General features: G+C 54.5%; 1 protein-coding gene and 1 long non-coding RNA gene across 4 annotated transcripts in view; one reads left to right on the plus strand and one right to left on the minus strand.

Moving 5' to 3' along the window:
* The window catches only part of SDK2 (sidekick cell adhesion molecule 2), a 252097-nt gene extending 246285 nt beyond the window's left edge, over window positions 1-5812 (plus strand). For both annotated transcript variants that reach the window (XM_047708154.1, XM_047708155.1), the window contains one exon: window positions 1727-5812. In XM_047708154.1, the coding sequence (XP_047564110.1) occupies window positions 1727-2080 (354 nt within the window). In that variant the 3' untranslated portion in view covers window positions 2081-5812. The remainder of the gene's footprint in view (window positions 1-1726) is intronic.
* Window positions 5813-5821: 9 nt separating this feature from the next.
* Window positions 5822-9488, minus strand: LOC125087648 (uncharacterized). 2 transcript variants are annotated; one of them, XR_007123476.1, is made up of 3 exons: window positions 9359-9488; window positions 8799-8884; window positions 5822-6967 (listed from the first exon to the last, which is right to left on the minus strand). It is a non-coding gene; the product is annotated as an uncharacterized LOC125087648 (long non-coding RNA). The 2 variants fall into 2 exon arrangements; XR_007123477.1 differs by lacking the exon at window positions 5822-6967 and adding an exon at window positions 7138-7182.
* Between the last annotated feature and the right edge of the window lie 2168 nt (window positions 9489-11656).

Here is an 11656-nt window from a genome sequence, read left to right on the forward strand (position 1 = left end):
GGCAGGTGCACCTTGCACTCTCTCGTAGCTCAGACACTTTGCAGCAAGGTCACCAACCAACTCTCTGTTCGCCCTCCCTGCCGAGTGGGACACAGCTGATCATTGCGAACGAATGTGTCTGCACTGGGCTCACTGGGTTTTCTTGCTGCGGTTTTTATCCCAAGTAGTTTGACCAAATGTACTGACTCCGTCAATTCAGGTGGGGACGCCGTAACCAAAGTGAGGCATTTAGAGCTGCGTTGCACTGAGAGTGTACTGCTCACTCAAATCAGAGCATGTCTCTTCCAGAGCGTTCTAAGGGTGCTCCCATCTGTCCTCGGTTCTCAAAACAGTGCTGGGAGCTGGGCATGGGGGAGGGGCGCACAATATTTTTAGCTTGACGACTCAGATCCAAACCAACGAGCGAATGCTGCTTTACTTCACAACCCAGCCTAACTCTTGTCTCCTGCTGATTCCCCCATGGGCAGATGAAGCAACGGTGGGACACCGAAGTAGCGACAATTTTAGGAATAATTTAGTATTTTGCATTTACGAGAAAAAGCCACAGGGCCACTGTCGTGTGAAATTCGGACCTTCTGTTGATATTTTTCTCATGCTTCTTTATAACTGAGTGTTGCCTTTATTCTGGGTCACGCGTGGGTGGGCACCATCATCCCCTTTCGGTGCCAGGAGCCTCCGCAGGTCTGGCCCTGGCCCCGTCCCCAGTCACACCGTAAGTCAGAGATAGACCAAGGCTAAAACTTGGTATGTCAGGCGGGAACGTTCTGCTCTAAAATGTAGGTTTTGCTACGATCCGGGTATGGCCAGGCCAGTGGATCAGGGGATGACTGCCCTTGAAAAATGGAATTACTCACAGTTCTCAAGAAGAAGGGGACGCATCACACCGTGCAGGGCCGTTTCGGGGAAGCACCAGGGTCCCCGGGAATGGTTCCCTGTGCCCAGGAGGGACACGTGGGGAGGAGCCTTCATTGTGGGAGCAAGCTGGGGTTTGTTTGAATAAATTCAGTGGGCCCTGGGGTAGAGGGGCTGTCCCTGGTTGTCTGGTACCCAGCCCTAGGGTGACGAGGGACAGGAGAGAGTGAGGCAGCGGGATAGGAAAAGGCATCACTAGCTGCAAGGATTGACCTGCCCCAGGAGCCCGTCACCACTCGGAGTCAGTGAGGCCCCAGGGTTCCGAGCATCAGAACTACAACAAATGGAAAGGCAGGATGAAGTCAGCCTCGAAAACATGCTAAGTGAAGGAAGCCAGCGCCCCACGCCCCCTTTTCTGTGGCCCTCCCTGTATGGTAGATCCACAGAAACAGAAAGCAGGTCGGTGGTCGCTCGCAGTGGGGGCGGGGGAGGGAATGGGGAACGGCCACGGGGGTGGGGGGAACGACAGAAAAAAAAAGAAAAAAAGGATTAGAACTCAGGTCTTCCGAGTTCCAGTTCGTGCCAGGTGCCCACAGGCTGTGTGCCGGCCCCACGGTGGGCGCTCCGTCCCCACGATCTGCTCCGACGGCCGGGGAGGTGGGCATGACCAGGCGCCGGGGAGGTGGGCATGACCGGGCGCCGAGGAGGTGGGCATGACCGGGCGCCGGGCCCCCTTGGTGGTGAGTGGGGGGTGGCGGTGGCCCCCCGTCCGGGGCTTGGGAGCTTCAGACCGGGTCACCTGCCGCCTTCCAGCCTCCAAGCAGGCGGACCTGGCCCCGGGGGCCCCTGACTCCCCGATTCTCCGTCCTCCCAGGGAAGCGACAGCGAGTGCGAGGCCGACCCGACCCACCAGGAGGCCCACTCTTTTGTCGACCACTACATCAGCGACCCCACGTACTACAACTCGTGGCGGCGGCAGCAGAAAGGCATCTCGCGGGTCCAGGCGTACAGCTACACGGAGAGCGACTCAGGCGAGCCTGACCACGGCCCCGGGGCCAACAGCGGCAGCGCCCCGCAGGGCAGCCTCTTCCGGCCCAAGGCCAGTCGGACCCCAACGCCCCAGAACCCCCCAAAGCCCCCGAGTCAGCAGAGCACCCTCTACCGCCCCCCCAGCAGCCTCACCCCCGGCTCCCGGGCTCCTATAGCAGGATTTTCCTCGTTCGTTTGACGTCGGAAGGGGGCAAAGAAAGAGAAAAAAAAACGGCACCAAATTCCCCGTCCGCCCCTCCCCGCACTGCCTGCCAGAAAACAAAAACACCAAGAAACCAAGTCAACTTTTCACCTCCTGAGTTTATTTTTCCAGAGATTCCAGGGCCAGCAAAACCGGTGTTGAGAAGGAAGAAAAGGAAGCCGTGAGGGGGGCCGTGCGGGGCCGGTGGTGGGGCGGCTCCAGACCGTGGGGTCCGCCACTCCCTTTGCAGACTGTGTTCCGAGTCGGGGCTGCTGGGCCGGGCCTGAGAGAGGTGGGGGCTTCGAGAAAGCTGAGGCCTGGAGAGTTGTAGGGCAGCATGCCATGCCGAGGGGATGAGAAGCTTCTGGAAGTCCTGACAGCTGCCCCTTCTGCGTGTGCTGGGGCCACTGCTGGCCGCTGGTGTGCAAGGCTGCCGCGCAAGGGTACGCCGCCCCGGGGGGCAAAGCTCACCTTCTCTATTGGCACCCGCCCATCCCTACCCGTGCGTCGCTGGCAGTCCTCGGACGGAAGGACGGATGGATGGACAGACGGTCTGGTCCCCTGGCCTGCTCACCACACTTTGCTCTCCCCTCCCCGGCTCAACGTCTCCACCAAGCATTGGGTTTCTTTAGAAAAAGGAAAATAATGGAGGGCTGAGAGTCTGCCTAGCTGGCTCTTTGTTTCTTATACGTTCTTTTTATGGTGAATCCAAGGAAGAAGGGGGGCCCCTAGGGCCCCACAGCACTGCTGAACCCAGCCATGGCTTTACTTGAATCCATTTTCCCGGGCACAGACCAGGAGAGGTGAACCCGGGGGGACAGAGGGACAGCGTACTAGCCAGGCATCACTGGGGTGATAAGGCAGGAAATCAGAACGTAAAAAAGAAGCTTGACTTCTCTTCTTCTTCCCTCCTGATAGGAAGCTGCTTAGACAAGAAAGTTCAGGGGGAACAGAACTGGGGAGCTCGGCAGGGCGAGGAATGACGGTCGAGGCAGACACACCCCGTCCCTGGATAGACCTCTTCCTCCTGAGACACACACACAAGTCTCCCATGCACTTGCAAGGAAGGTTCAGCCAAGTGGGGGCCTCTCTCCTGCCCCAGGGGTCTAGAGAGCCTCTCCAAGACAAATCCCTTTGGGTCCTTGCCAGACGGGACACTCACTCCCAGATGCGTGGTGCCTCTCACTCTCAAGCCAGAGCGAGCCACATCTAAAACACGTCCCTCCCACACACACCCCCGGGGAAGCACAGGGGTACAGAAGCCCAGAGGGGTGAGCTAAGCCCCTAGTCTAGAAGCCGGAGCTCCCAGAATCTGCCAGGTCAGCCCAGCCCCACGTTTACAAAGACTCAGAGACCCACCTCCAGTCATGTGTTCGCTGGCCAGGGCTCGGAGCAAGGTGGGGGGGGCCCCGTCCGAACTGGACCAGGCTCTGAGATGCGCAGCCAGGCTGGAGGCGCAGGTCAGATGGGACCAAGGCCCAGAATAGCTGATGGGAAGCAAAGTTTTACACACAATCTGCTCCAAGGAATGTGCTTTAAAGAAGCCACTTGTGGTAGCCTGCAGCTTCCCGTCAGCCCCCGGATGAAGGGATTGAGGGTCGAATTCCCCTAGTGCCCCGGGGTCGGGCCAGCCCCATGGGTCTGGGTGGACTTTTTCAGTTCAGTGGACCCCCTTCGTGAGTCGGGGCTTTCTGGGGGTGCCGCACACAGGCCCCATCTCCGGGATGCAGGAACAGTTAGGGGATGCCTAAGAGAGGGATTTGGGGAGCAAGCCAAGGAAAGTGAAGGTCTGCAAGGAGCCCCACGGGCTCCCCACCGCGGGCATCCCTGGTGGGGGTGGGAGCCAGGCCAGGAGTCTGCGGGAAGGAAGGACGCCGCTTCCCAAGCCCTCAGCCCCTCCGGGATGCCGGCAGAGGTCTCCGCAGCCAGACCCAGACATCGGCTTCTCCGCGAGGGGCTCTGGGGGAGATGCGCAGTGGCCCCAGCCGTGAGGACACGGGCCCCAGTCCTGCCCTGTACACAGCTGGTGTCTCCTTAGCAGCCCGTCTGCCGGAGGCCTCCTGTAGTCTCCCGCACCCTCCTCCCTTTTCATCTCTTTTTTTTTTAACACCCTCATCCTTTCCTTGTCGGCAGTGTGTGTAGCCGTTTATGGAAGCTCCCAGCTTGCGTTAGGGAATGAGTCGAGGCCAGCGCAGGGAAGGCTCTGGGTGAGTGTGGGGAGGGGGGGATGCGGGACGTGTGAGGCCATATGTGCATGTGCGCACGCGTGTGTACGGCACGTGAGGCCGGATTTCCTTTGCCTTTCGTGAACCGCCTGGGGCACTGCCCCTGCACGCCCCCGCGGACACACCCATGCACACTTGGCACGGTGCCCGTGCACACCGGGGCTCACGCACACACAGGCACACGTATGCGCAGAACACGCATCCGGGTGTGTATTCACAGAGAGGCTTCTGGTTCCTTCTGACGGCCAAAGCTGGCTGTCCCCCCTGAGGCCCGGGCAGCCGGGGTCCCTCTCACCGGAAGGCAGCTGGGATCTGTTGTTTTGGGGCACCATCCGGAAGGCGGGCGGGGCCCAAGGTGAAAGTCCAGCCCTTAGTCAATATCCGCCCACCCCTGCCCCAACCTCATCTGGAAGACCAGGTGTCCAGCCATGGAGCTCTAGATTTCTTAGAGGACACCCCTACCCTCGTTTACATATCTGCTGGGGCAGTGGGGGCTCCCGGCCCCCCACACAGACTCCCGGCCGCATTAGAATGATCCGCTGGGCACTGCCTGTGGGTAACGGGGAACCTCCCTGGGCCAGTGATGCAGGGGCCTGTCTGCGTGATCACCTGAAGCCGGTTCATAGCAGGACACCTCTGTGTCCTTTGGCTCTGCTTCATGGTGCCCCGGGGAAATCTGGTGTTGCACCCAAAGGCCTGTGCTTGGCACCCCAGCACTGCCCAACCCCCCGTGGCCACACCTCCGGCGTGCACAGCAGCTCGGCACCCAGACTGCCAAGACGAACCAAAAAGTGGCTCTGGTCCCAGGGCCCCAGGTAGTTTGCAAACCCAGGCTTCCCTTCCCATCCTCTCACCTGACACTGCCGTGACTCAGAAGAAACAAGGACACTTCTGGCTGCCCCTCCCAGAGCACCGCTGCCTCGAGGCCTTCTGTCTCTGCCCGCACCTCCCTGGGCAGAGCTTCTAAAGGTGCCAGAGCCTCCCAGAGCCCACTTTGGGCAGGGGCTCCCCTCACCTTCCCATGGTGCCCATGGCGTGAGGGGCCGGAGGGCAGGAAGGGGGACCACCCCCCACTCCCCCGAGCAGCAGCCGCCGCCCAATCCGAGTGCCTCTGTATGGTCCTGCCCAGTGGCAAACCTGGCCACCCACCCGGAGCACAGATGACCTCTCTTGGGACCACTCCCTTCTCTTTGTTTCTGTAAGAATAACCAAAAGCATTCAAATGTGTTACCTTTCTTTACACATAGAGACTCCAAAAACAAAAACCAACACAAATCTTTATTTTTTGATTTAAAAGATATAATGAAAAATTATGGGGAGAGTATTCATTGTGGCAGGTGTCTATCTATGAGAAAAAAAATATATCTATATGTCCTATAGCTTGTTAGCAGGTTTATTTTTTAAATGAAAGGTAAGAAAGAAATTGATTTGAAATATATACCACGAGATGTCCCATGGCCTATCAAACTTGTCAGTATTTTATAAATAAACTTTTTTTTTTTTTTGGAGTTCTGAAACGACATTTTTTTCTTCTCCTCCCTGGAAGGTAAGTGGGGACCGCTACCCTCGCATCAGGCTGAAGCCATCTTCTCCTCCAACATCCATTGTCAGCCAGGCTGTGTCCTTGCAGCAACAAAAGTCCCACTCACTTGCCTTCTTAATTCATAGGTGAGTGGACGTCCGTGCCTTCAAGGGAAGTGCGCTATTTTACTTTATGCTTTTAGGGTAAGAGTCACTCAGATGACACCAAATTAGAGGCAAAATGGCCCTGATTCGTAACGATGGCTCACACGTGTGCTGTTTACCCGCGGCCAGACGCTGTTCTCACCACTTTACGTTCATTAACTCGGGGAGTCCTGCGAGAACACCTTCAGGAGGGAAACTGAATTGGGGAGCATTTAAGTGGCATGCCGTCGACGGCTGGAAGAGCCGGGGTTTGTACCAAAGCGGCCTGGCTCCAGAGATGTGCGCTGCCTCTGCGATGTTTTGAGGCACGTTCCCCGCCCGTGTTCATCTTCATTCCTTCCAAGCCAGCCTCACTGACCTTAGTGTGGGTCGGGTAAGAGGCACCACGGTGCTTGGTGGGACTAATCTAGCTCGTCCTCCCGGGCTGAGAGGGAGGGCTTGGATGGCTGAGTTTATGAGTACCATGGTGTGGCAGGATCCCACATTTCTCCCACATGCAGTCAGATTCAAACAGGAAAGGAGTGAAGAAGAAATGACGTGGGCAGCCCACGGAAGGCCACTCGATGAGCACCTTTACTCTGCAAAGTCGATGGTGTAATGTATATCAGACACTCCTACGGGGGCTACTCAACTAATCCAAACGATGAAAGCAGGGGATTTTTAAAAATCTACATACATAAACCCTTATATACTATTTTTTCTTAAAACACACATGTAAATTCATTCGCCAATCTGTTCATGTTGGGCCATAGCTTTTTTTCTTTTCCCAAGAATGGGCTCTGTGGATACAGTCTTTGTTGCTTTTCTTACATAAATCACCTCTGTCATGGGTTGTCAGTGAGTTCTCGTCTATTTCTTTAAAATAAAGCAAAAATGTGTAGAAATCATGGATCGAGGACTTGCAGTGTCCAGTTCTACGTGCAGCGTGCTTGGAAGCGCCCACTCCGTCTTCACCAGTGAAAAGTCCAGCAAACTAAAGAAGCAACAGCAATTCACAGATCCATGAGAGACGGGAAGTCATGGGGCACCTGAGTGGCTCCATCAGTGAAGCGTCTGCATTGGGCTCAGGTTAGGATCCCGGGTCCTGGGATCGAGCCCCAAGTCAGGCTCTTTGCTCAGTGGGGAGCCTGCTACCCCCTCTCCCTCTGCGGCTCCCCCTGCCTGTGTGCTCTTGCTCTCTTGCCCTCTCTGTCAAATAAATAAATAAAATCTTTATTAAAAAAAAAAAGGGAGCGAGAGAGAGACAGGATCTCATAGGGCAAACTGCTGTGCCCAAAACACATGGGCACCTATGGAGAATCTATGGTAGAAACTGGATTGCTGTAACAGCAGAATCCTGTATTTTATTATTTCCCTAATTTTTCTACAGGGCTTGTCCACGACCAATACAACATGCCCTTTCATTTTTGCCACTCATTGATCAAAGCATTCAGTGGAATTTTCAAAAAAATAACTATTCTTTTGCATTCTTACCCATGACATCATATTGAATTAAATTATGTAATTACTGGGGCGCCTGGGTGGCTCAGTGGGTTAAGCCACTGCCTTCGGCTCAGGTCATGATCTCGGGGTCCTGGGATTGAGTCCCGCATCGGGCTCTCTGTTCAGCGGGGAGCCTGCTTCTCTCTCTCTCTCTCTCTCTCTCTGCCTGCCTCTCCATCTACTTGTGATCTCTCTCTGTCAAATAAATAAATAAAATCTTTAAAAAAAAAATTATGTAATTACTATAAAGAGTACAACTGGCAAAAACAAGTTTGGGAACAGTGATAATTGAATCTTTATAAACATACAACTTGATTCAGTAGAGCAGAAATAATACGGGCCTCAGAAAGCAGCCCGTTACTAGCCTTCAGGATTCAGGAGACTACAGACAGCTTCACGGTTGCAGAGAAAATACAGAGAAGCATTAAGGCTGGTGGGCTGAGTGGAAGTCAGAGGAGAGGGCTTCCGTGCACGTGACAGTACAAACCGCGCATCCTGAACTTGACTGATTTTCAAGGTGATGAGGGGGTTTTCAAGGGTAATTTGAACTATACTTAGTCTTTATCTTTACCGAATTTGGAGCCCAACCCCCACATTACATGCAACTCCACTCCAACTGATTGGAGAATGCTGGGGTGCCGGGTCCTAACCCAAGAAGGTACTCTAGAAACTGGATTCAGAAGAGTGGGCTCAGGTTCTAGAACAGGCACTTGCAAACTAAGTGCTTCTTAGCTTTCTCAGGGGGAACGAGATCTACCAGCAATTTGATCAATGAAAAGATCAAAGAAAATAATGGGACTTGAAAGGAAAGGTTTTGAACACTGAAAGGCGTATCTTTCTGGTGGAACGTTTGTTCTACACCCAGGAGACGTCTCATTGTAATCTTTTTTTTTTTTTTTCCATTGTCATCTTTAATTCCAAAGTTCTTCCTCATTCCTTTCTAATCCCAGACTGGCTCCTCCCCTCACTGCAGCTGGCGACCAAGGACTTGGGAGGCCTCCAGCTCCATTACCCAAAACAGTGTCTGCTCCTCCAAAATGAGAAAAGTGAATCTGCTAAGAAAGAAGGGAGGACAGGAGGGAAGACGCTCTCCAAAACTGAGGAGGCGTGGTGGAGGGCGTATTCTGGTTTGGATTAGACGCAGCACTCTTTCCCAGGTAAACTCACCTGGAAAACACCAGGAAAAGCCTCTCAGAATCCAGTGACCCTCCTTTCCTTAAACTTCCCAGAGTGACTAACTGGGAAAAGCACTCTGGATCGGGGAGGTTCACCGAAGAGAGCACGAGTTCCGCAGACCTCGGTTCTCACAAATTTCCGCTTACCCTGGAACTTGAGCTCAACCTTTACCAGCCTCTGCTACCTCATCTGTGGAATGGGTACAATTTCTGCCTCTTCCGACATCAGACTCCTGCAACGAAGTGTAGGGAAATAACCTGTTTAAGAGAGGGGACCTCCAGAGAAACCCCCACCCCCACCAACCTTCCACTCCCAACCAGCCCCCCAGCCCTGCTCCTCTGTCCCAAACTATCACAGGAACTTCTTTTTTTGATTTCCCCATCTTGCTGGCAAAAGCCCTTTGGCCATGAGGCTTGGCTACAGTCAGCAGGTGGAGAAAGTGGCTACTCTTTTTCTTTCCAGCATTCTAGTGTCTGGCAGGGAAGAGGTACTGAAGCCTGGAGGTTACGGGCTGGGAAGTGGGTTCTGTTAAGGCGCAGCGCAGGAAGGTAGGAGGGAAAAGAGACTTGGGTCAGCCTAAGCCGACTGGCTCCATCCGACCCAAGATGGGCTGCTGCACCACCTACCCCAAGCCTCCCACCACTGTCACAACCACCTTTCTCCAGCGCTGGCCCTGATGGGCTCCAGGAAACCTGGGAGACCTTACCAATTCCCGCTTGGGGGCTGTGGGGCTCTAGCGAGCCAACTGCTCGGAAGCCAAGCAGTGACACGGGACAGACAATCATGTTTCCTCCCAACATTGACCATCCAAGTCAACCAGGCTCCTTGCGTTGGGGTTTATCACTACTCAGCTAGAGCTGCCACCAGGGCCAGAGTTACCCCAGATAACACAGGGCTCAAACCCAAAAGAACATGATCCCTTGCTTTAAGGGGATCTGGATGCCGTGGCATCCTCAGTGTGACCCTTCTGGAATTTGCTATCCTGGATGCTGGTTGCACGAACATGGGCCCAGTATAGCACCAGCCTGACTCTGACTGACCAAGGAGGCTTCTGCTCATGGCCTTCATTTCACATGCAGCTCGGGCCGTGGGACTGCAAGGTCGTGGGGGGCTTCTCGCTGCCCCTTCCCCTCTGCTCCAACTGCTCTCAGCAACATGGCCTTGAAAGGGTTGGGAGCAGCCCCTGTGGGGCCCAGATAAAGGGGCTGATACATAGGGTCACCCTAGGTCCTGTTTTACACATATTGTCCTGATGTGATTACTAGTAATGCCCCCCTTTCACTTCGTTTCTTAATCATCTGTCCTCCCCCGACCTCCCATTGATGAGTGATACTGGACAGCTGGGCAGGGTCTAGCCTCCAGCCCCTCCAACAGTTGGGCCCTTGGACTGCCAAGTTGAAGGTCTGGGAGAACAGAAGGGACCATCTCCTGGACACGAGCTGGGTTTTGGGATGAGGGAGATGGCACTGAAAACCAGCGAGTCGGGTTTCCTCTGGGGCTGTATCTCCTGCTCAGTTCCACCGCACCCAGGATGGGACACTGTGACCCCAGATTCAGAGGGAATCTCATCCCTCCTGTTGTCCTGACTCTTGAACGTCTGTGCTGTCCTCTCTCCGGATCTCCCAACCTTGGCTCTGGGACACAGGCATTGATGTCTGGGGGACACGGCTCTGCCTAGATTGTTCTGACCCAGCAGTCTTGCCAACAGTTGCCTACGAGACAAGAAACACATCCTCCTTGGATAGGGCCTTCCCCACCATCTCTACTCCCACTCCCCCAGCCTGACGGATGATTTGTGACATTGGGTAGGGCCGCTGGATAGAGGGCAACCCCCCAGATTTGCGTGGCATGTGTTTATCCCATGCAACATTATTTGTTGTGACCCGAACTTCCAAGTTAACTGGGCGTCCTCTATTTTTATTTGCGAAGTCACCCACCTGGCTCAAATCCTGACTCCATACCAGAGGCGGGTACTCATACAAAATTTTAGAACCTCAGTGTCCTTTTCCAGAAAGTGAGAGATGCCAGAAACGGCTCTGTCTTCCCCACTGGAAGGTGTGTGGGTATTAGAAGTAGGATGACATGGGAACCTAATTTGTAAGCTGTACACCACTCAACACGTGTAAGAGATCACTGCTATTGTTCACGGATAACATGACACTCGCAGGGAATCATCCAAGAGCTTCTGGCTTTGGGCACAATTCTGGCTCAATCTGTCCTGACTTCCAATCCCTTAACAAACTGTGTTCTACCTGCCTCAGGACCCATCCTAGCTGGAAATCGCATCCATAAAAAACTCCTGAATTGTGGACATAGGGTGGAGGGGGTGTCCCTGGGAGGAGAGCGAAGCCCGCCTTTCAGAGTGTTATCAGTCGTGCTGGAAACCAAGAGTGCACTCAAATTAGGACCGTTTAAGGAAAATGTCACAAAGTTGCAGCAGAGGAGCTCGAGGAAACCCACGAGACCCAAAGTTAAGAACTCCCGGTGCTATTACCTGCCCAAGCCTGCAGAGGACGGAAGAGGAAGTTACTGGAACCTGCAGACAGAGGAGGCTGGATGGAGAGAGAGATGCCACCCGGGGCTGTTTCCCAGTCTGGGCCTGGCTCTCCTTCTGTCTGTCCTCCAGTCTCCTGTCCGGGCTTCTTATGATCCAAATTCAGCAGGAACTCAGATGGCACTGGGATGTGGTCCGTGCGGGCCAGCCTCCCCCGGGGGACCCAGAGCAAGGTGGACAGGAATGTCACATGGGGGCTGGCAGGCCCACAACAGCGCTTCTGGGTGTCTCCCGACTGCTGATGTCCCCGTGGAAAGTTCTACGCTTCCACCCAATTCTTTTACTCTTTTCTTGAAGTTGATGAAGAGTGGAATTAGACCCGAATAGGCTTGCTGGGAGCTTCTGCCAGAGTAGGTGGGATTTTCTGGTGCATTCGGGAATTGAAAAGGTCTTTGACTTTCAGTTGGCTGCAGTCCCCTGCGCCAGCCGGGGCAGCAGGACAATGACAGT

This window comes from Lutra lutra, chromosome 16 (genome assembly GCF_902655055.1).
Source record: "Lutra lutra chromosome 16, mLutLut1.2, whole genome shotgun sequence".
NCBI lineage: Eukaryota > Metazoa > Chordata > Mammalia > Carnivora > Mustelidae > Lutra > Lutra lutra.